Here is a 25,675-nt window from a genome sequence, read left to right on the forward strand (position 1 = left end):
AATAAATGTTCACCAAAAAAAAGTACGAGCATATTTTTACACTAAATAAAGACTACTACAATAGTCGGTCCTCACTCAAATTTGTTAAGTTTCTAAATTATCCTTTCAGATTGAGTACACTTTTCTCACAAGCTTCCCACAAACTTCAGTGGAGAGAGTCTTAATGTTCTTCACATTACATCAAATGCTCAAGTGCCTAATTAAAGCACGTACCTCCTGATATTCCCCCATGGGAGTCAGATACTGCAGAATTAGTCTCTGCTGCACGCCAAGAGTCAGGGGGGAGAGGGAAAAGGGCAAAGGGACTACGTGGTACCCTCCCTTAGGTGCCCAAATTACATTTCCAGTGGAACGGAAACCCTTGCTTGTTTTAACAAGCAATGGATGTTTTGCTTGTAGACAACTCTTACCTGAAAAAAAAGAAAATATCTATTAATATTAAGGAAACTGAGCTAGCTTGTGCAGGGTACACCTACTTGGAGTACATCCTTCCTGGCACCCCCCTCCTCACCCCACCCCCCCCCCCCCTTTGACACAAAAGAAGAAAAACAAATGATAATAAGAAAAAATACTGAAGTGCTTGAGGAAGGACACTTCTCGATCCATATTATTGTGACTACCTAGATATACTATCAAATCCCTCAAGTTCAAAATTGAAAGCTATCCTTGTTTCCCTTAAACTCCCACAAGTGATCAACATGTAACTTCTCTCTATAATGTACATATGTAATTCACTTAGCAGATATTGAGAATACACAAACTTATCAAGCAGAGGTTGTTATCTTGATCTAAATACCAAATTCTCATAACTAATTTACATGGAAAGATGTAGCAACTATAGGGGAGAATTAACAATCTGATTTTGGGAGTCAAAGGGTCAAAAAAAAAAAAACATAGAGTGCAGCTTTCCAACATTTTTCACAAGAGTGGAATTTTGAGGCAAAAAAAAAAAACTTGACCTCTCAAAGACCCTATTTGCACTTACCGGTATCTAGTGTCTATTCCATTGAAAGCTTCAAGGACCCCATCCAAAAGATCTCATTTTTGTGGAACTTATTCATCACATTATCCTTGCATTGCTTTCAATAAGATTTGAAGAAGGTTGCTGCCTAATGGTAAGGCACCTGCCAGAGAATTTCCCTCTTGTAATCCCATTACCTCCATTCAGAATAAACTGACTTAAAAACAGAGTTTTTGGTGCCAAACTTTCACAGATGATCATTAAATATTTTTGTTCTTGATAACAATTGTTTAACTGATTGTTTTATTCCTGATCAAAATTTTCCATTCCCTGACATGCAAGCCTGCTCCCTGAGTTTCACACAAAAAGTCCTCTGAAAGGATATATGGTAAATGTTTACCAAACTTTGAGTCAGTCTGCTGTTGGAAACTCAAAATTTCTTTTTTTTCGGCTGGGAATGTATGAAATGTATGCTAGAATATATGATAAGAAAATACCAATCATTTTATCAAAACTCATTTATAAAGGTAAAAGTTGACTGAAAGAACTCTAGAAGATCTCAAGGTGTTTTAGGTCTCACATCGTGAGTTTGCATGAAAGCTCCCAGAGTATACCTGGCAATTCACTACAGAATACCCGCTGGAGCTCCTACAGGTGCCGGGTCTTACTGAAAGCACTGCCTCGGCTGTCAAAGTGAAAACCCAAAGGAGAATAATTGAGCCTTCAAGTTGCAAACCAGTCATACCACTCAATTTGAAAAGACACTTAAATCAACTTAAAGTTGTTAGAAGATTCAACTCATTGGCAGAGGGGCAATCTGAGTTACAATACTCAAAAAGTGAACTAACCCTTTCCATTGTCTATTTGCTTCTTCCTCCTTGCCATTACACAAACCGAAGTTTCACCATTCTGTAGCACTGTGCATGATGGTGCTGGCTCAGCAAGATTCACTTTCTTTACTTTGTTACTCACAATGTTACTTTTTTTGCTCTTGTTCCTATTTGTCTTTGCTTTCAGGATAATCCTGTTTAACAGGTCTGTCACAAGGGACTGTGTACAGTCTCAGAAGTCCTTTCAAATTTGCAGCTGCCAATACAGGGAACTTAAACATGTGAAATTCAACATTTAATCCTCAGCGTATAGTTTAAAAAAGGTGTTCCAAAAAAAAAATGCCATGAGTGACAAAAGACAATTCCTGAGAAATTGTGCAAGTTAATATTAAGTATTTATTTTTTTCTAAAAAGGAAGGGAGTGCCATGCCACAGAAACTGGACACAATTTCTGGACTTTAACATTAAACTCAAGCTGACGAAAAAATGTCACATCTTAAGATTATTAACACTTTAACTCCCACAAGTGATTAACATGTAACTTCTCCCTATAATATTCATACATTATCCAGCACAAAGGTAATGAGAATAGTCAGAATTATCAGGAAGAAGTTGTCATCTTGATCTAATATCTTGTAAATATGTAAGAAAATAATAAAAGAAAAGGTGTGAAAAGTGTAAAACACCAAATTCTCATAACTAATTTACAAGGAAATGTGTAGCAACTAGAGGAGAGAATTTAAATCAGATCTTGGGAGTTGAAGGATTTAGAATACCTTGCTAAACTTACCATATCCTTAAAAACTGCAGCACTTTCCAGCCCAGGCATGGCATTTAACAACACTCTCGCTGCAGTGCAGTTCAGATCAAACTGTTCCACAGAGCTCATGATGTAGGAGTTCATTAGTTTGTCCATAAATTCATCATTTCTGAACAGTGCCTTTCCATGCTATGTTTCATTCGTTCTGAGAGGGGAAAAGGATTTTTTTTGGTGTGTAATTACAGCCACATGCCAATCCAACAACAGTTTTATCGCAAGCAGGGTAAAAATTTCCGCACCGCCCCATCCTACATTATGCATTCAGTTCTTGGATAGAGAAAACAATGACAAAAACAACACATTGCCATTGGGGAAACAGATTTGTTTTACGATAGTAGGGGGCTGTGCGGAAATTTTACCAAAAATACTACTACTATTACACTTCGCCAACCTTTGCAGTGTTTTAACGGGTGATACATTATCCTGATCTTCCTTTCGCCAAGTATCCAAAGGATTACTGAGTTCAGAGGTGCTATCCAATGCAGCCGTGGCCAAAACAAATAGACAGTTTACCACAACGAATCTACAATGTGTAGAGTTTCGAAGATTGAAAAGCCCGCCATTTTTGATCCGAAAGATATAATGATACAGGATTACATGGTCTTCCTCTTCCAAAGTGATCTCGCTTTTCTCGGCATTATTACTCTGATATTACTGCAAGTGATTTTGTTGACTGTATCAAGGTCAGATGTAATTCCCGTGTGTAAACTATATTTACGACGATTATTCACATGGCGAGTTCCAACACAACACGCGCTAAGTCCCAGGCTATAATCAAATTTCGCGAGGAATGCCTAGTTGTTATTGACCTCTAACCAGTCTTTTTTGTCTTGCAACTCGGTCGGCTGTGATCTTCTTTGGAATGGTTCACCTTTAACGACCAAAAATAATCATGACAAATGAATGACATCCGTTTTATTTTGCCCTCCTTAATTTTTGATTCTAGTTTGATAAATTTTTTGAAGTGCTTAAGAGGAAATTAGAGTACCACAACTGAAGTTCAGAAAGGTACACGCAAGTTACTTAAACAGTTACAAGTTCCTTTATGATTTTACATTTTCTTCTTTGAAGACTCATCACCAGATGATTACCCGGACAAGTTTTCTGTGTAAGGTATGGAGTAGCATGGAGATCTGGTTTTCATACAATGTTTACCCCAATTGTCGTTTCTGAATTTTACAGGAAATGTGTTACCTTTTGGTCCATCATTTTCTGTCATTTGTCCTGACTTTCTCTGATACTTTTCTTCTGAATTTTTCAAATTGTTCATTAACAGAACAAACTTGCAAAAAATGTTCCCCGGCATCTGAAAATATTGACCGATCGGCTTGACAAGTATATAACCATCTTTTGGATTCTGCCATATTTACTCCCCTGGTCTGGGAACTAAATGATCTTTACGTAGGATATTAAAACGGTTTTCAAATGAGGTCCGCCAAAACAAAGAAAAATACTCATTACCAGCCACAAAATCTACAAGTAGGTAATCATACAAGTAAACAGACAATCACGCAATCGAGCAATCAGAATTATGGACAATTCCATGCCGTTAAACGTGGAAGTCGTTATTGGTATTTTACTTGGTTCTCAGGGCTAGTTTTGTTTACCGATCGCACTGCAAATCAATGCAAAACCAAATCTATAATTCCAACCAAATTTTTGCTTTCTCCACTGTTTTCCTTTCTGCTGGTAATAGGTTGGATCAACAGCTAAAGAACCTCGAGGGCGGCCAACCCCGATGGTCTTCTGACAGCAGCATGTATATTGCATACCTCCGCGATTTGCAAGACAAGCGTCGAGAAGACTTGCTACTATCCATGCATGTCAAGTGCTCTCACAAAGGTGGTTTCTCTCACAGCTAATGAAGACATATGCAGGTGTTGCATTGATATGTTCCAGTGCTAACAGTCGTCGATAAGACGCCCGATTAGAGCTAACCAACATATCGTAATGAAATGATTGTAGCGTAGGTTTTCTACGGTATCATTTTGACTCATGCGGTGTTAATTCTTTAGATGGACAAGCCATTGCAAAACGGCTTTGTGTCCAAATTACGAAGGCAACGGGACCCATTAAACGGCTGGTCAAGGAGTACACAGGACAAAACTTTGACACGGTGGGTTGTAAATACCCCTCACAATTGCGGTTGAAGACGCGTTAAGCATCAACAGTCCACTGTGGAGTGTACTAAACGATGATATCCTCTTTCTTTTCGTCCTATTTTCACTCTAAACCCTCTCTCCACAAACTTGAAACATAACAATTTCCTCTCGTTGACAAAGCTTTAGCTCTGCCGGTATTGTTGCTTTGCGAGTTGATCAGAAAATGCAAAATACTGAGAATTACTGTTCAACTTCAACCTCGCTAGTTTGATTTCGCGCTCAAAACGCGGGTTGCAAATTATTTGCTTACGCGGCTTCATATCTATCAGTCCACGTGAAGCTCTCGTGCAATGCCTAGTCGTGTGCCCGCGGTACGCTACACTGAAGCTCGACACTCGAGTATGCGCACTTCATTGTCATCTGCCGGTGTTTCCTGGCGCACACCTCGATGAGCGAGGTCTATTACGAAGCACTTACGACCCATTTCCCTCACACCAATAATTTCCAAATTAGCCGAAACCTCGTGGTATCTGCGTTCATCGGTCCGGCTGTGTTGAAAATTATCGATCCCAACCAGTTTGGAAACTTACCGAAATCCTCCACGGCCCTAGCTCTGACATCCATGCTCCATCACTGGACGCGCGCAACTGATGGCACGGGATCTGCAGTCAGGGTGGTCCTGTTTGACTATCGCAAAGCCTTTGACTACATTGACCATCAACTGCTCACACACAAAATTTACAGTCTTGATATCCCTCGTGGAGTGGCAAGTTGGGTAGTCGACTCCTTAGTGCATCGCTACCAACGCGTAAAATTATCTGCTGATTGTTTCGCTGAGTGGGGCCCCGTACCAGCTGGTGTACCTCAGGGGAAAAAAATTGGGGCCATGGCTCTTCTTGCTAATGATGAACGATCTAAGACTTCCCCAGGTTCAAACTTGGAAGTGCGTTGATGACACGACGGTGGCAGAGATCGTCCCGCGTAACGCATTAGGTGACGCCCAAACCGCTGTCAAAGTGTTGGTGGATTGGTCCAAAGCACAGAAGATGCAGCTTAACGCTGACAAATGCAAAGTTATGGTCATCGACTACAAAAGGCGGAAACACCATTTCACTCCCCTCTTGGTCGATGGCAAAGTATTAGAGACGGTAGAGTCGGGTAGGATCCTAGGCGTGACTATTTCATGTAACCTTAAGTGGAATAACCACGTCAATGATGTTATAAAAGGAGCAAACAAACGATTATACTTTTTAGTCCTCCTAAAGAGAGCCCGCGTTCCAGCGGATGACATAATTAATTTTTATTGTACAACTATACGTCCTGTTCTGGAATACTGTGCACAAATATTCCATCATGCGTTACCTGCGTATCTTAGTGATGACATTGAAAGGGTCCAAAGACGCGCATTATCCATCATTTCACCAGAACTGTCATACCATGACTCTTTAGACAGGCACGGTTTAGCTTCGCTCTATGACAGACGCATGAAATTATGTACGGATATGTTTTTGTCTATCTCAAATCCATCTCACAAATTATATAATTTGCTGCCAGATAGGCATTTTTCAGCTTACAATACTAGACACCGGCGCGTTTTTAACATGCCGCGCTTTCGCACTGACCGTTTTAAATTTTCATTTATCCCGGTTATGTGCGCGTGTGTTAACCTAGATTTTTAGCTTTTCCGCTGCTGTATATTAGCTACATTAGTTACATTAGTAATTTTATTTAGGTTTTAGCATTTTTGTAATAGGTAGTCTTATATAGTCTTATATAATCAATGATTGCGAAAAGCACACAATTCAGCCTATGGCTGCAATGTATTTTATTTGTTAATAAACTATCTATCTATCTCCATCTATCTCAGTTCTATCCACAAACATTACCCTATCGACATTGCTAATCATCACAGTATGCAGGACGCGTATCATATGAACTTCGTAAGAGACGTCACTCACCATGGAGTCTCTGTGGCTCAGTGGTAGAGCATCGGAGAGCAGAATCCGAAAGTCTGAGGTTCGATTCCTCATGGGGACTCAGAAGTTTTCCTTGTCCCACGCTCGTCACAAGACCAAAATCAAAATCAAAATCAAAACTTACTTTACTATTGTGTTAATGATGGGCGGACACGGTGAGCTTTGCTCTCGCTTTTTACATCTTCTGCTGCTATCATACTGGGTCTGGAACCGTGAAATTGGGCTCAGTGTTTCTCTAAGTGGTTGCTCGTCTAGTCTTCGTTTTAAAATATCTCCTGGAAAGCAAGAATGGGGCGATTTATCAAGGAACATTTTTGGTTCTGATTGGAATAGTGCGTCGTTTTGCCTGGCCCTTGGGATTACAGATAACATGTTCTTATTCTTTCCACACTGGAATTCGACAATGCTGAAGGTGATGACCAGAATCAAGCGCTGTCATCGCCCTTCTTTGTACTATTCTAATTGCAGTGCGGCTTTCCGCTGTGTGATGATTTATGACATTGTTTTCAAACAGAACTCTGGTCTCAATGGTCCGTTAACCCGCAACCCAAACAATCTTATTACTGTGGAGCGGAGTGGAATGTCACTCAGTGACACCATGTCATTGAAAATATGCAGTTTGAATGCTAGATCGTTACGGAATAAATCAGCAGCCTTTGTTGAATTGGTGAATGATTTGAAAGCCGATTTGTTTTCAATTTGTGAGACCTGGTTGTCCGTCAACGACTGTGCTGTTCTTAACGAACTTACCCCGACGGGGTACAACACTCTTTATCACTGTCCACGATCTGGCAGAAGGGGTGGCGGAACTGCACTGCTTGTGAGGAAAGGTTTTGTCACTAGTAAAATATCTTGTATCGAGAAGTCATCTTTTGAGTTGTCAGAGTGGCTTGTTGATGTTAGATCTACTCGGCTACGCATTGTAATCATTTATAGGCCGCCTTCTTCACCTGCTCATCCAGTTTCAATCAGTACGTTCTTTGGAGAATTTTCTCACTACCTTGAATCTGTTGTTATGACCAATGAGCCGCTGTTCCTCTTAGGCGACTTAACATACATGTTGACGTGCCTACGGATATGGATGCCATACAATTCAGAGATCTCTTGGATTCAATGGGCCTGCAACAACATGTAAAACAACCCACTCACACTCATGGTCACACCCTTGATTTACTTATCACTCGGCAGTCTGATGTCATAGTAGCGAAAGAACCAGAGATAGAGAGATATTTCTCAGATCATGCCGTTGTCCTATGTGATCTTAGGACAGCTGTGTCTGCCTCTAAAGTCACGCACGCTGAGTTCCGGAAACTCAAAGCAATTAACAAGCAACAGTTTTTGGAAGATATTTGTAATTCTAGTTTATATCGTGACCCTCCTAATACTCTTGATGAACTTGTGGAATGTTACATTAATACTCTAAGATCAGTATTGGACAAACATGCGCCAGTCCGGGCTCGCCATCTGAAGTCTCAGTCACGTCCTCCATGGTTTAATGATGAAATAGTGAAGGCAAGACGTGAAAGACGGCGTGCTGAAAGGAAATGGCGGGCTAGTCGGCTTAATTCGGATCTCGCTGTATTTAAAGCCAAAAGAAATTTTGCATTGCATGTCATGAATGAGTCTAGACGGGCCTATTATAAACAATATATTGATGAGAATAGTTCTGACCAGGGAAGGCTTTTTCGGGCCAGTAAACGCCTTTTGAATTTTCATGTAGATAGGGCTCTGCCGCCTCATTCGGATGCTCGGATGCTAGCAAATGAGATGGGCGAGTATTTTGTCCACAAAATCACGGATATTCGGTCTGCGCTGGACGCGGATGCCAGTGGCGCAACTTCGCTTGCTACATCAGCCTCAACGTGTAGTGAGTTTTCTGAATTTTCTCCACTGTCTGAGGAGAGTGTGCGGAGAATTGCTGCCTCATGTGCAAAGTCGTGCGCCTTTGATCCCCTACCATCGTCTATTCTGTCCTTCTGTTTGGATGAACTGCTCCCTGTTATTAGGAAAATTGTCAACTTGTCTCTTTATTCTGGCGTCTTTGCAGAGAACTGGAAGAATGCTTTAGTTCACCCCTTGCTTAAGAAAGCAGGACTCAAACCTATTAACAAAAATTTTCGACCGGTGAGCAACTTGCAGGTTACACCAAAGATCACGGAAAAGTCCGTGGCTATCCAATTACAAGATCATATGACAGCCAACAACTTATTTCCTGTCCTCCAAAGCGCATATCGGCAGAATCACAGCACTGAGACGGCGTTATTAAAAGTTAAAAACGATCTTCTGCTAAATATGGACAAAGGTCACGTCACATTGCTTGTTATGTTAGATCTCGGCGCTGCGTTTGACACTGTAGATCACGGTATTCTTCTGCACAGGCTGCAGTCCAAGCTTGGCCTTCGGGATAAGGCTTTATCATGGTTGAAATCTTATTTGGCGGGAAGAACGCAGCAGGTCTCAGTTAACGGATCGCTCTCTGATAAATTTAATCTGTCTTGCGGGGTCCCACAAGGTTCTTGTTTGGGCCCCCTCTTATTTACCATCTACGCGAGTTCGCTGTTTGACATCATGAAATCTCATCTGCCATCCGTTTACACCTACGCGGATGATACACAGCTATATATATATCGTTTAATCCCGTTGATAAGACCAGCGAGGCTGATGCTGTGATTGCGATTGAGAACTGTATTCGTGACGTTCGCGCTTGGATGAGAGATGATAAGTTAATGCTAAATGACGATAAAACTGAGTTCCTGATCATTGGCACGGAACGACAGTTATCAAAGGTGTCCGTTGACAAGATAAAGATCGGCCAAGCTGAGGTATCGCCTGTTCCTTCAGTGCGCAATTTGGGCACCTGGTTCGATTCTCATCTGGACATGTCGACTCATGTGACTAAGACTTGTGCTAGCGCGTTTTATTATTTGTACAATATCCGGCACATTAGGAAGTATTTGTCTCGTGAGTCCACCGTGAGGCTTGTTCACGCGTTCATCACAAGCAGACTTGACTACTGTAATGGTTTATTGTACGGTGCTCCTGAGTATCTAATTAAGAAACTTCAAAGAGTCATGAATGCCAGTGCTCGATTGGTTTACTGTGCACCTAAGTATTGTCACGTTACTCCTTTGCTAAGAGAACTCCACTGGCTACCAGTGCGCTTGCGCGTAGATTTTAAGATTCTCCTTGTTACATTTAAGATTCTTCACGGTGTTGCGCCTAGCTATCTTAAGGATCTTGTCTCTGTCTTACCGGTCTCACGTTACCAACTACGCCGTAACAATAATGGTATATTGTTAGAAAGACCTCAGCTAAGAACGAAGAAGACCTTGGGAGATCGCGCGTTATCGATGGCTGCCCCCTTTTTATGGAACGGTCTTCCTCTGCCAATTAGACAGGAAACATCAATCGACTCTTTTAAACGCTCTGTTAAAACACATTTATTTAAAAAGGCTTTTAGTTAGATTATTTATTTATTTATTTTTATTATTTTTATTTTTTAATATCGTAATGTTAATATTGTAATATTGTAATTTTACCGAGTAATTTTACTGATTTTAATTTAGTTTTTAATAATATTGTAATGCGCTTTTGAGTATTTTTATAGAAAAAGCGCAATATAAGTATTAAATATTATTATTATTAAGAGACTTCGCTCACCATGGAGTCTCTGTGACTCAGTGGTAGAGCATCAGAGAGCGGAATCCGAAGGTCTGAGGTTCGATTCCTCATGAGGACTCAGAAGTTTTCTTTGTCCCACGCTCGTCACAAGACTAAAATCATCTTCATATCTTAACCGAGCTCAAAACTTACCATCTCTCTTATTTCTCCCTAACTGCTTGTTTATGAAATTGCAACTCTTCGTAAGCGCTTATTTGAATGCATTATGAATTCACTCGAAAAATTGTTGTAAATACATTACACATAAATATGCATGCATACGGAGCCCTCAACGAAACAAATCTACATATATATGTTATTCGCCCGTCGTGAGGTCCGTATTGGGAAAAACTGTACCCTCCGCCTTGAGTACTCAAGAAAGAGGGCACAGTTTTTCCCAATAAGGACCGACCCTAGGCTGGTGAATAACATTTTACATTTTACTACATAAATAATTCCTTATATACATTCTCAAAGTGTTCTGGAACATACCAAAAGCTTACAAAAGAATTACTTTAGTAGTATTACGTAATAACTGCGTCACTTGATGTCAGCATGAATAAGCAGTCTGGGGATTTCTAGAAGCTTCTATTTGCAACAACAATTACTCATAACAATAGATCCTTGCCCAACGAAGTGGAAAGTCGCTGAATATAAATATTCCTTTCGCGATGACAAAAACCGAAAAAAGGAAGAAGGTGCCGTTAACTTTGCATGAAGATGCATTTCTGAATCCAAAAATCATTCTCTTTAAATGTTGACGACCTCACCTCGAATCGAGCCAGTAAGAGGGCAAGAAAATTAGAAGCTTGCAACCATCTGGAAAATTCAATTGACTTCTGAATAAACGGGTTCCTATAATTAGAAATTTATTATCACTTGGTTCCGTAATGATACTCAATCCAACACGTTAGAAAATTCAGATCGAGAGTAATTGAGGCATATTAGGTTTATTATGAAATTTTTTATAAGACTGCTAAGCATGAAACGTTCAAGGCGTTTCAAATGAGCAAACACCTTTGACGGTGAATAATTCTGAGGAGAAACTCTCCGTAAAAACATAGATAGTTATCAGATAGGTAAACACTGTTCTGTTGGGATAGAAATGGCGAGAATGACAATAACGATTGCAATGACGACGATGATGATACATGTAAATAATAAAAATACTTATAACCATACTAATAAAATGATTAATGATAATCTATAGATGAGTAAATTTCGTGTAGCTTTAATGTTTTCGAATACCGTTGCTGATCGGCAAATTAGCATAATATTCTTCCTGTTGATCAAAGATTAGAATCATGACATTATCATTCTTTTGAGTCAGCCAATCATGTGAGAGATCCGGATACAGAGTGCATTGTTTAGGAGCCTTTTCTTCTCCGAAAGACCCCGGGAGAAGGGGGAGAACGAAGAATGAAAAACAGACTTCGGTGAAGTTTCTTTCTTTAATTTGCATTACTTCATCGATGTCATTTGACTTGCGTTATTTTTCCCTAAAGTTATCTTTTACATTATTCCATATGTTCGAGCCTTTCTACTAATCCATTGTTTCTTCAACTGAGTGTTTTATATCTTTGCAAGATGTTCCGTAAACCATAAAAAAATCGACATGCGTCACTCGGTGGGCGTTTAGATTAAATCTATTGCCAAGAGATATTGTATTTAGTCTCCACTACACAACAAAAAACACAGTAGTGTACACCAAATAAGTTTATTTAGGGAAGCCTGCCGAGAACCAACCCGAGGCACATATAGCCCGAGGCGTGCATACATACCTTCGCAACTGATATACCATATACAATCCTGATATAAAGTCAATTCCTTACACATTCAAAATAGGTATACATTACTAACATGCACACTTCACCAAGTCGGGATTAACAGAGGTGGGCAACCGCTTACAAGGACATTACTACGGTTATACGGAGGCCAGAAAAAACCTGCCAGAAAAAAACCCCTTTGGGGAAAAAATATGACAGGAATTCTGGGTAGGAACCATGGCCCACACTCAGAGCAGTTGGCAGCCCGTCCTACGAGGCTTCACAGTTAAAGAAAATAAGTTTTCAAACTAAAATAAATTTGTCATCAGTCAGAGGTGGACGGTTGGTTCTGAGGCCTAGATGGACGCCACGTGCTATACTCCCCCTTATATACCACTGCATCATTACCCATGATACTCGGGCCTAAGGCCCGGGCCCTCTCGTATCTCGTGCCGACAAAATATTTATTTCTGCCTTATTCGCAGACTCAATCGTCAGAAATACCATTTTTCTTATCTTTTCATTATTATTATTATTCCTTTTAAAAATTGTTCTCAGAAGAAGTGGGATTGGTTAGCCTTTCACGCCCAGTGGTGATCACTATGAATCTTCTTCCTATGATATCCATACATTATTCAGCAGACAGGTAATGAGAATATTCAAACTTATCAGGTAGAGGTCGTTATCTTGATCTAACATAAAATTCGTGTATCCGATTAAAATGGAAATGTGTAGCACATAGAGGGGAGAATTGACAATCAGATCTTGAAAGTTAAAGGTTTAACCTCCTCCCAGTCCACCCCTGTTTGCCTACTATCTTTCCAGAGAGTAAGCAGCCAACATATTACATCCCACGCTTACGCGATTCTCTTCTTGAAAAAAAAAATAGAAACGAAGGAAGCATTTTTGTCTTAAAACACAGTACATCAAGAGAAAATAGAAACAACGAAAAAATAAAGGGAAAATTAAATAACAACAATTTTGAAATTCTGTGGTGCCCCTTTTTGTCGCCAAGAGGTGGAAACAAACAGTGCCTTAGTATGCATATTTGTAGGAGACTATATATGTTGGACATTGTTCTTCTCGGCGCCTGTCGGTGAAGTGAACGTTTTATCTATTTTGGTTTATTTGCATTGTAGGCGTTAAAATTTCATTTTTTTTGCTGGCCGCTTGATCGCAAATAAACGCTTGCCAATTACTGATAACTGTCTAAAAAATGAACAGAAACGGTTATAGAAAAAGAAAGACGAATCAATATACACCTGAAAAACAAAACGAGACCAAACTAAAACGACAAACAAAAACAAAGAACAAACGAAGAAAGACAAAGAGAAAGGAAATTAGAAACTGTTGGAAATGGGAAAATTGCTTGACAGCTGACGGTTGAAACAGTCTTATGACGCCACTAAACTTTATTTGTCACCAAATGGTTCAAGCTTCAAGGATCTCTTACTTGATTGGCTGATTCAAAACAATGATGATGTCATGATTCTAATCTTTGATCAAAAAGAAGAATATTATGCTAATTTGCCGATCAGCAACGGTATTCGAAAAAATTAAAGCTACATGTGAATTTTCCCATCTATAGATTACCATAATCATTTTATTAGTATGGTTATAAGTATTTTTATTATTTACATGTATCATCATCGTCGTTATTACGATTGTTATTGTTATTCTCGCCTTTTCTATCCCAACAGAGCAGTGTTTACCTATCTGATAACTATCTAATTTTTTTACGGGGGGTTTCTCCTTAGAATTATTCAGCGTCAAAGGTGTTTGCTCATTTAAAACGCCTTGAACGTTTTATTCTTAACAGTGTTATAAAAAATTTCATAAGAACCATAAGATGCCTCAGTTACTATCGATCTGAATTTTCTAACGTGTTGGATTGAGTATCATTACGGAACCAAGTGATAATAAAATTATATTTATAGAAACCCGTTTATTCAGAAGTTAATTGCATTCTCCAGATGGTTGCAAGCTTATAATTTTCTTGCCCTCTTACTTGCTCGATTCGAAGTGAGGTCATCAACATTTAAAGAGAATTGGATTCTGAAATACATCTTTATGCAAAGTTACCGACACCGTCTTCCTTTTTTTTGGTTTTTGCAATCATGGAAGGAATATTTATATTCAGCGACTTTCGACTTTGTTCGGCAGGAATCTATTCATTCTCAGAGAGACACCTTTGAGAAAGGTAATTTTTTCTAGGCTATTTTTGTACGGTGTGGAACATTGAAAACATGGTTATTCTAAATATTATGTAATTCAGTTGTTACCTGCTGATGATGTGCCGTGTATAATTGATCATCACCGATGATCCTCATCTCTATTATTTCGACTCGGTCGTTAAATAATTACTTTTAAAGCTGATGGTTTTTAGTACCATACAAGTACTGATTCTGATCGGGGCGACTTCGACGGACATAAGAGTGTTGTTGTGTTAATACCATTATCTCAGTATATTAAGCATTTTTGGCCAATTTTTTTTATTTTTTTGCTTCTGTATGCTTTATTTCTGATAAAGTGCTTGTTAAATAAGCGTTGCTTTTATAGTTTTAGATCTAAGTGGTCGTTATAGCTGAATTATATTCGCACATTTACCTGTTTTCCTCTTGACAAAAAAAGGAAAAACTGCTAAAATTTTTTGTCTTAAAATAGTACATTAAATAGGAAGAAAACAAGACAACATTGGAGGAGGAAAAAAATCCGTGGGAGAGATCATGCAATTCTGAGGTAATCCACATATTGTTATCAACGGACGGCAAACGACCGTGCACTAGAATATATAAAAAAAAAAGATTTGTTGGACATTTTTCTTCACAGCACCCGTCGGTTAAATTAGCTATTATGTTTGGTTAATCTACATTATTTGTTCTTGGCCGCTCGTTCTAAAGGAAACGGCTATCTACTAATAACTTAAAGACTTACCATCTCTTTTTTCTACAACTCAATGCCTCTCAAAGCACAGGTAGAGCAATGAACGACAAAGGCCCATACGAGAAGGACATACGCGTATTTATGCGATTATGTCGACGTATGTCGCTTGATACGTGCGCATGGTACTTCTATACAGTGTCCCCTTATCTTTGAGCTGCACTGTGTATATCAGAACATTTCATTGTTGCTAATGTCAACATACAATCTTCATTCTAAGTTCTGATGGTGAAATATCAAATTGCTTAACAAGTTTTCAAACGTAATTTCGACCTTTGTCAGTAGCTTGTGACCATAGTAGCATCAATATCATCATTATCATTATTATAATTACTACAACAACAACAACAGGTCTTTATTTCTCAAAAAAAATGGAATTACAATGAAATAAGAAAAAGTATTATAATAAACAGGCAAAATAAACGTAGTTGTATCATTTTGGAGCCTAGAGGCTGAAGGAACCGTTAGGTTTTCGAGCTAACCCTCCATAAATTGTTATTACTATCGCTATCATTGTTATTATTTATATGATTATTTTTTACCTTTGAATTATTGGATGAAAGTCAATTGGTCATTGTGCTGTGTCAGTAGCTATATCAGTAGCCACATGCAGTCTCAGACTGCCTATTGTTCCTTTATCGGTGGGAGAACTTAACTAAGCAGCACAACAATCAGCGGATTGCTTACTTTCCTACCAAAAAAGGAACGATTTGACTCATTACATCCGATTTTGATTATTTTTTACCTTTTTTTTATTTCTACAAAGATTGCCATGAATCCCCAGGTTGTTCTACTACTCATGCTGGTAGCCGTCCCCTACACATCTGCGAGTATGTTGCTTCTGCCATTTTGTAATGTTTAACTTTTAGTCAACCGAGTGATGCCCTATGAAACCTTATAATCAAAAGAAGTTTAGCATGTTAGATACATTATAAATTCCAACCCTATTCTGAACAGGCATTTCTATATCTGAAGGAGACCTTAGAGGACTTAACCCGTTACACCAAATTTTGATAGAACTGATACACTAAGTACTTGTAACAGCCAGTCTAAACCATTCAACATCTTATGCTGGCGTTACATTAAAAAAATAATGAGAAAAGTTTTAAATCTCAGGTAAGAGGCTCGCCGTGATTGAGGCGTGTCTTACAGATATTTGCGACATTTCATCGAAAACTCGCCATCTTGAAACGTTTCTATGAAAATTTCATCGGATAATTAATGTTTATTTTTAATGATGGTAATAATAATAACGATGGTTAAAGTAAATCTCATCACACACAGTCAAGTCAGTGAACTTCTGAATTGTGTATGATGTAGACGTATGTACTCCAATTGTTTCGTGAGAGTTTCAGTAAATTGTAAGGCTTTATCTCTTATCGAGAACAAAGGGAAACTAACCTCAGGAGTTTGTTGTCATCAAGAAATTGTATCCGACTGCGTTCGGGACAGAGTCAGACCTTAGGCGCCATCCGGAGAAAAAATTGGCACGGGCTGAATCGACGAAAAGATTATTAAATATAGAACTCGATAAAATCATAAAGATAAACTAAAGTGGACGTTAACGGTTATCAAACTTGGTCTTTGATGAAAAGTCACTGCAAAATGTCAGTCACAAAAGATCAATCACTAAAAGTAAGCTGCTTAAATCGTGAAGTAGCCCTTAATATTCATTATATATTTTTAGTAAAAAACGTACAAGAAGTGCCAACGTTTTGTCACGGTTCATGTGTTTCTTTTAATCATCTGCTAGTAACTTGTCGAGGCGATGAGATTGCTTGTGCAAATCAAAGAAGTTGTATCCCAGCGTCTTACCGCTGCGATGGGGACAGTGACTGTAGTGATGGATCAGACGAACAATGCAGTAAGTACTGTGGTTGATAGGTAACTTCTACTTCTGTACATCTCCTTATTCTTTATATGGGCTTAGCGTAAAAATGCTATTCTCAAAAAGTAATTTTAAATTGGAAAGCTATCTCTCTTTTCAAAAATATAGAAAAAAATCTATATTTTCCCAGAAAACCTTCAAGACAGCGAAATAAAGCTGTGACTTAAATCTTATGCAGAGGTAGTTTGACAAAACTGAACTGGCTATTGGTTGAATGCCGTCACATTGGGCCATCTTTAGATTAAGAACTTTAATGGCATGAAGATGGTTCTTGTGATGGCCAAAGTCACTTCAAAATCGAATGAAATAAACTGCAACTAGTTGAATGAAATAGCGGCGATTTCATATACGAGATAACTCCTTTTGTATCTTACTGTTGGACAAAATCAAATGCATTAATTGGGAGACCAGAAATGATGATTTGTACTTTGCAACGTAAAATTCTCTATATGATAAATGTTTAAAGCAACCGTTATTACGCATGCATGCAGTGAATGAACACTTCGGGATTTCTCGAGTATATTGAGTTCCCCAAGCAGTAGCATATTAATTTGAAAAAAGCTTTTTCTAGAAATATAGTCATGCACCCATCGGCGTTGCCTTAATTGACTGTATTAATTGACCGCGAAAACGCGAAAACGCGAACGGTCGCAACAAAGGGGATGTTAAATTGCTAATGTAGAGCTTAATAATAATAATAATAATAATAATAATAAAGGTCTTTATTAATAATTCATTGCGCATACAGACGTGCAACAATTTACGTGAAGAAGTAATGATTAATTGCAATTAAAAAGACATCTATTGATAAACACTGATTTAAAACGACTTGTCTGGACCTTAGGTAGAATATAATTATGCGACCTACTTTTCAACTACCGTGTCCTCTGGGGAGGTAAAAGATCCTTCAAGGCAGTGTTCGTGGAAGAGATCCTTCGCCATAATTTCATATCTCTATCATGACGAATATCCAAGATACTATACTGCTTTAAGCAGTAACCTAACTTATAACACCTGGCAAAGAGCTTATCAATACTACTTAAATATTTACTATAAAAAGCACACCCCCAGACCTCAATAGCATATGTAAACACAGAAAGGATCAAACTTTGAAAAAGTAAGTCCAAATTCTCCTTAGAGTATCCATAATATTTACATATTCTTAAAATGTACAAGCTACTGCTAGCCTTACTCAGTAAATAATCAATATGAGTATCCCAATTAACTGGCACTTGCTCAAAGGTAACACTCAACAATTTCAGCTTTTCTTTCCTCTCTATAATCTCAAGTGGTTCAGGAGGCGTCTTGGTAGTTTTACCTCGTAAAAGAAGTTCCCATGTTTCCGTCAGATTGACTTTCATGCGGTTCTTGTCAGACCATTCAATAAAGGATAAGACCTCCGTTTAAGATTCATCCAAGCCTACATTTGCCTCAATCGGCAAACTAACAGTAATGTCATCAGCAAATTTAACTAGAAGATTCTTATCAGTGTTAACAGCTTTAATATAAAAATAGAAAATAGGACCGGCCCCAGGACTATACCTTGGGGAACGTCCCTATTTATAGAAACATATTCAGCAATGTAGCCATCGACAACGACCCTCTGCTTCCTATGATCTAAAAAACTAATAAGCCAATTAATAATATATGGATTAATATTAACTTGCTTCAATTTACTACAAAGAATATTATGTGATACAAAGTCGAACGCTTTACTGAAGTCAAAGGAAAAAATTCTAACAAAATCAGCATTACCATTGAGCCACTTTAACCATGTATGTTGGCATTTTGATTAAAGCCATTGTAGAATTATGGCCACCACGATAGGCAAACTGATCAAAATCAATATAGTCGTTACAAATATTGGAAAGCTCAAATCTATAGGCCAATCGTTCAAAGAGTCTCATGATAACAGCAGTTAAAGAAATTGGCCGAAGCTGGGTGCAGCAAGTTAATGGAGATTCCTTTGGTAAAGGCTTGATGTCTGCCATCTCTCAAGAGGATGGTACTTTATGTTGTCGCAGCGAGCTGTTAAACACATCGGTAATAGCAGGGGCAAGATCATAGGCGAAATCTCTAAAAAGCCAGTATGGGAGCTCATCCGGGCCACTAGCAGTCCTCTTAAGCCTAGAGAGAAAACTCGTAACAACATGAAGAGGTATTTTAGGTATTCTTGCACCATTAGGAATATCAATTGGTGCTGGGGCTATATATTCAGGGTCAGAGGTTATGCTGCAAAAGTATTTATTGATGATGTCTGGGTGAATACCTGAGCTAATCAACTGCTTACCAATAAATTTTTCTTTTACACGTAAACTTTTGTCGCCAGTGCGCCATAACCAAAATTTCATAGAGCTTAACGATATTGTAATGATACTAATAGACCAATTGAGTAACTTTCCCTTTTCTTTCATGTTTTACCTGCGCCAATCAGCTGGCCGTAAGTATCATAAATCTAAATCTATCTTTGTGTCGTTTCCTTGTAATATTGCTCGGATAACCGCATTGAAGGAATGGCATATTTTGTACACGTCGCTTGTATTTATTTGATTTACATGTAACCATCAATAGAAAATCTAAGATTGAGGATCTTTGAAGTATTAAAAAATGATTTCAAGAGGTGGATTGAAACGACAAAAACGGAACAAAAACCAAAGTTAGCTGGTCACCTCCTGCTTGATAGGGAGGCTGTATGAGGTATGGAGGAAAGAAACTAATCAAATATGTTCATCAATTTCCATATATATTTACAAAGCCTTTCTGTCAAGACAGCTGGAATTCACGGATATTCATGTTATCAAAAAAGTATAAAGTCGAGTCCTCGTCTCTTCCTTTTTTTTCAAAATTAGTCTAAAAATCAAAAGAAGAATAAATGACAGAGAGTCCAAGGGTCAGCGGCAACTTTCTCCTTTCTGTAGACGACAGAGATTAAAATTTAGAAAGGGAATCTGTGTTAGCAAAAGCTTTCGAGTTACTTATTGGTCTACTTATCGGTTCAAACATATTTAGCAAGGGAGAATTTTGAGGCGAAGGCATAACCTCGGAGATGAAAATTATTGTCCTATAGTTTTTTACTTTAGAGCTTAGAAGTATGTCGAAATTGTTAGGATTATTTTAGCTTTTGTTTCTTCTTTTCCTTTTCTTAAATACACAGGCTCGATATTTTGTCTTTGAATTTAAGTTGTTTATATTATCATACAGGAAAGTGCGCAGACTACGAGTTCACTTGTGCTAATGGAAAGTGTCTTAGTAAATGGAGACGTTGCTATTTGGGAGATAACTGTGGTGATGGTTCAGATGAACAGCAGTGTCGTAAGTTTGTTATCACTGTCACCGTTGTCCAAATAGTGCAGTCGCCTTTCCTATGGGCTGATAGCTAACTATTCAAGTTGTGCTGTGGTAATCAGGTCGAGATACAAACAAATATTGGAGCTGTCTCTCCTCCTTCTCTCTTTTTCAATGAATCGAATAATTAATAACTTTAACTATAATATGGACCGAGTAGGCAAAATTAAGCTTGTTCTTATTGTTGTTACTATCGACAATTTAGTATGTTTTTCTTCAGTTTCCATTTCATTTTTATTGTTTATTTAGTTGTTTGTTGTTGCTATTTTTTTCATTTCAACTGCAAATACAATAAACAAATCTTGGTTACTACATAATTTGAGATTGTCTTCTTTTCTCTCAATGTACGAAACATTTTCATGCAAATTTAGCTCAAAGTAAGTAATCTTTTGGATATTTTATTAATTTCTTAACTTTTAAGTGCAAAACAATGTGTTCGCTTATTTAATCACTTACTTATTCTATGTCATTTACACTTTTCTGTAATTATTTCAGTGCAATGGTAATCACACTTTTGTCAAAGAGAAGTGTAGCAGCTACCTGTTTGAAGCATTCATGCTTGCGGGCGAGAAATGTTTAAGAAAGTTTTTTTTTTGTTTTTAAATCGAAACTTACTGTTGACAGTCACTAGTATACAAATAATTTACTAAAAATAATTCAATGTGTTTTTATCTTTTCCTAGTAAGTTTTGAAATGAGGATAGTTTGACGTCTTTCACGTTGCCATCATGATGGCGAGGCTCCCTGTTTTTGTATAAAGTGGATTTCTTTTATTTTCCCTGGCGAGCAGGATAACAATATGCTCACAGGTCACCAAGTTTTTGCAACACGACTTACAATAGCTCTTCCTTTTCAGGAGGAGAATGAAATATAAAACAGTGCGCACCTTTGCTGTCAGGGCGTTGACATTGATCTTTCGGAAATTTTTAAAAAGCACAAGGAAGGATTAACTCAGCTGCATCATTCACTATGATAATGAAAACTGCATGTCCAAAAGAAAAGCATTTAAATATTTTGATTAAATTTCTAGCACTCTATAGGAAATATCTCATTATTCTTCTCACTTTTCTATGCTTTGTTAACACGGGGATGTGATGGCCGGTGATTTTCTTTTCTTTCCTTTCTCTATGTTTTTCATGAACTGCACTTCGGAAACATCAGGAAGTAAGTGCTACTTCAATTTCTTAATGTAGATGTTACTCCTAACCTCTCACATGACCAAAAAGCTGCAAACCACTCCCATTCTGTACCCTTTCTACCAGCTGAAAACTAATAATAACAAAAGGAAAGGTCAGGTGGCGTTGTACTTCGTTCAGAAGTCGAGATTTGCGTTTCGGCCTGTAAAATAACCCATGTTTCAAGGTCACACACTGAATCCTAAACCTTAATGAATAATTTTACCTTAGCCTCTCTTCAGGACTCACTTAATTTTGCGTTTGCATTGTTTTGAACAACAAATGATTGTTAAAATTAGAAAAGTAGCTTTATCTTGTGGCATCATATTTAACTTTGAATGCAAGTTAGCGTGGATTTGAGTCCATTCAATGTTGAGGATTTGGTTTTTTTTTCATTCTTATTCTCTGCAAAGGAGATATCAAAGTGTCACCATCTTAGACTTAACGAAACTTGCTTTCGGTAAAGGTCTTAAAGAAAGACTTCTCCATACTTCTGTTCCACCGAAAGAAAATCAAAATAGTTTAAAAACAAAATACTTCCTTTTTCTTTTTTTCAATTGCACCACATTGCATAAAAGAACGTTTCAATACTAAATGGCTTCGCTTTTCTTTCAGTTATTGATTAATGGGCCGGTCAATTTAAAGCTTTAACATTACCCCGTTGGGGAACGGTCGTTCGTGCCCAGGGTTAGGGAATGTGAGCCTCGCCTGGTTGGGGTGGGAATTTGAACCGGAAGTGTCGAATACAAGTGTTTTAACTTGTAATGTGGGGGTGTTTTAAGATAAAGAGTTCACTTCTGGGTACGAATGGCTCCGGAGAAAAGGTCTACCAGGTCTAGCTTATAGGGCTTGGAATATCAGGATCGCTCATTTTGCCTTTTCAGAAAAAATTGACCATCAAGTACAGCACTTGGGTAGAGTATTGAAACACAATTTTGGCCCCGGGGGCTGAAATTTGAACGGATCCACGGGTTCCCCGTGGGCGATGTTGAGGCTTCGAATTAATTCAATGCATAATTCATTTATTGGCTGACTCATTTTTCATCTAATCTCCCTAACTTAATTGTCATTCTGTGCTTTGTCTACTCATGTGCGGCCTTTGTGAAATACACCAGTGTGTAAGTGATTTTTGATTAGATTACTGAAGTTAATAATTTAGTTATAACATCTGTTTCTGCTCCACTTTCCATAACATTCCTAAATACTGCAAATGTGCGTGAGTAGCAAAACACAGGATGAGAGGAAGAGGATGAGAATTTGATGTTCTTATACCAGTCGTTGTTATAGTAAAATAAATGACATATCTCCAAAACAGTTGATGAAGAATAACCGAGGCCAGCTTTCAGTCCCATATGATGATTGATGGGAAGTGTGTTAGTATTGCCTACTTTAACTGTAAATGTTAGTTGAACTGAACAATGTTTTATAATACTTGAATTCTGCTTATCCCTATCGTTTTCTTTGCTCTCGATATCGCCTTCGGTGGATCAAATACATGTAAATACATCAGGCGGTAGGTGAAAGCTTAGAACTAATTACTTTAAGGATAATGATACGTTGTCATCTCCTTTTGTTTGTTTTTGTTTGTTTTTTTGTTTGTTTGTTTGTTTAAGAAGATTCTTATGATTAAAGCATGAATGACCAGCTGCATTGCGGGCACATCTGCGCCGCTGCCTTTCTTGCGTTTAGTGGACAACCAAGAACAACGAGTGCGGAAGATTTTTATAAGAGGGGGGGATGGGGGGGGGGGGTGGGAAGAGAGGGAGAGAGGGGAACAGGGAGAGAGGGGAACAGGGAGAGAGAGAGAGAGAGAGAGAGATATATATATATATATATATATATATATATATATATATAGAGAGAGAGAGAGAGAGAGAGAGAGAGAGAGAGAGAGAGAGAGAGAGCATAATGTCAGCAGAAGATTATGCATTAAACACAACTTTCAGGGAACTGGGTTTAAGTAAACAGAGAGGGAAAACTGAGAGAATTGAAATATCGATTTAGAAAGGGATGATCAAAATACAACATCGACAGTACACCAGAATATTTTTTCAAATTGGCATTTTTCTCCGCTCATGCTGACATTAAGGAAACTTCTAAGCAGAAAAAGAGCAAATTAGATAAAAATCTGGCAATTATTGCAAGCTTCCTTCCCATTCAGCAAAAATGCCATGGTTGACAAGTCCGCTTATAAGATCGAAAACAACTTTGTCCCTCAGTGAACAAGCGGAAAGACACGTATCAAACAGTTGCCCATAAATATTATCATATTATTACCTTTAATTGTTGGTCATTCATCCTCTATGTCTGCGGCCCAATAAACCTTCAAAAGTGTGATACGAGTTCTTATCCCATGTGTTTAACCTAGGTTCATTGATTAGTTTTTAACATTACTGCGTTCTTTTTCTTAAATGACTCTTCCCTCACTTAAACTAGCATTTTTTGTTACTTTTTTGCCCCTGGTTACTGCTCAATACAGCATGTGAGTATGATTTTAATCGTCTATTCGAATTGTGAACTGTTGAACTAAAACGATTGTTAATTCAGACACAATTTGCTGATTTATGATTTTACTGTCTTTTCTATTCTCTTTTATTATCTCACCTGACCTTGTGACAATAAGGCTGTAAGTAACCATTATTTTTTATTAACCTTCTTTAGCATTTTTGGTGTGACCGCTCACATAAGTCAACTAAAATTTTATTCCCCTTTTTGATTCATTCAATTTGATTTAATCGAATGCATATATCTTGGTTCATCATCACCATTTAAACATTATAAAATATCGGCGATTTTTTGTTGAAAGGAAAACCTAATGCATATATCTTGGTTCATCGTCACTATTTAAAGATAATAAAATATCGGCGATTTTTTGTTGAAAGGAAAATCTAATGTAACTAAAGTGCGGATTAATTTTTTGGAGCGTGTGAGTCTTTGGTTGTCAGTTTTTTTGGTATATTGGCAAACAGCATAATGTCGAAAGAGGAAAAAATTAAGTAAAATGTACTTATCGACTGGATGGGAGGGCCGGACAGGTTAACTTTTGGCTCAAGGTCATCCCAATGCTTATTATCCGGTCCGGCCCGACCAAACTCAGTCAATGAACATTTTACCAGTTAGTGTTGAAGATTTCAAAATTTCTGTCTCAACCTAGTTAGGATGTACCTGCATATAAAAGAAGGGCGCGCGGGTCCGTACGGGTCATATGATGAGTAAAATTACAATACATGCCTCCAGATGAGTTTCGGGTGTAATTCAGGCAAAGCGTCCGCTTTGAAGGGTCTCAATGGATTTAACTGTCAGCCATCAAACAGCCCAAAGTTTAATCATCAACCGTTGAAAAAACAGTTCAGTTTTAACCTTAAAACGTTCAAAGACCTTTTGGATCTTTCCACCTCAGCTGCTTGCCACGAACAGTTCTAAATGTCGGTTTCCAAACACATTCACTTCATAACAAGATATTATATCCTCGTGCTTCGTAATCATTTCCATTTTTAACTTGGTAGTTCAATATTTAAAAATCTCTTTCTAATCGATAACCTGTCGCCGACTATGTCACACCACGCCTTGTCTTGCTTGCAGAACCGGCGTAATTTTTTTGCGTCCCATTGGCGAACGTAGACAAGCGTTAGGTGAGCGCGAGGGAAGAGCGCAAAAAATAAATACTTTCCACACTTCCACCGTTCCTATCAAATTGATCAGTGAATATCATGTGATAATCGAATATCTTTCAACAAAAGCGTAGCGTATCATGTTCTATGGACGAAGCTATTCGAAAAGCCCTTCGTTTAATTCCGAACACGCCAACTGTAAAGGATAGGCAAAGGAAATGCATCGCTGATGTATTTACAAGCACATAAAGAAGTAAATTGGGAATACGAACAGAACTGAACAATAACTGTAAACAATGGGATGGGATAAATGTCATTTATGACATTTATCCTCCGAAGGTAGCGGACGCACTTGGTTTACAAAACTTGTTCGCATACGCATTTGAAAACACCAAAATAATTGTAAAGATTTATTTACGTTCAAATATATCACCTTCTTGTAGGTTTCGCTCGCATAGAAGCATATGTTTACTTGTAACCGTCATTTCTTTGGAGAAAATGTTGCCTCGACATAAAACCATGTTTGTTGTAGTCTCCTCCGGTGTTTAGGGAAAAATTAACTTGAATAATTGGCGTAGGTACAGGGTACAGCTGGTTTTACC

The 25,675-nt window shown here is 38.1% G+C and overlaps 2 protein-coding genes across 2 annotated transcripts in view; both read left to right on the top strand.

The window, feature by feature from the left end:
- The first annotated feature begins 5,161 nt into the window (after window positions 1-5,161).
- On the top strand, window positions 5,162-5,665 carry LOC149045659 (uncharacterized). Its single transcript, XM_089205937.1, has one exon. The coding sequence runs from the start codon at window positions 5,162-5,164 to the stop codon at window positions 5,663-5,665; it is 504 nt and encodes a 167-aa protein (XP_089062063.1).
- A 3,732-nt stretch (window positions 5,666-9,397) lies between these two features.
- LOC149045660 (protein sidekick-1-like) overlaps window positions 9,398-25,675 on the top strand; it is a 51,220-nt gene continuing 34,942 nt past the window's right edge. The window contains exons 1-3 of the mRNA XM_089205938.1: window positions 9,398-9,977; window positions 16,809-16,919; window positions 20,145-20,255. Coding sequence (XP_089062064.1) covers window positions 9,398-9,977; window positions 16,809-16,919; window positions 20,145-20,255 — 802 coding nt within the window. The remainder of the gene's footprint in view (window positions 9,978-16,808; window positions 16,920-20,144; window positions 20,256-25,675) is intronic.

The sequence above is a fragment of the Pocillopora damicornis genome, chromosome 5 (genome assembly GCF_964200805.1).
Source record: "Pocillopora damicornis chromosome 5, jaPocDami1.2, whole genome shotgun sequence".
Taxonomy (NCBI): Eukaryota; Metazoa; Cnidaria; class Anthozoa; order Scleractinia; family Pocilloporidae; genus Pocillopora; species Pocillopora damicornis.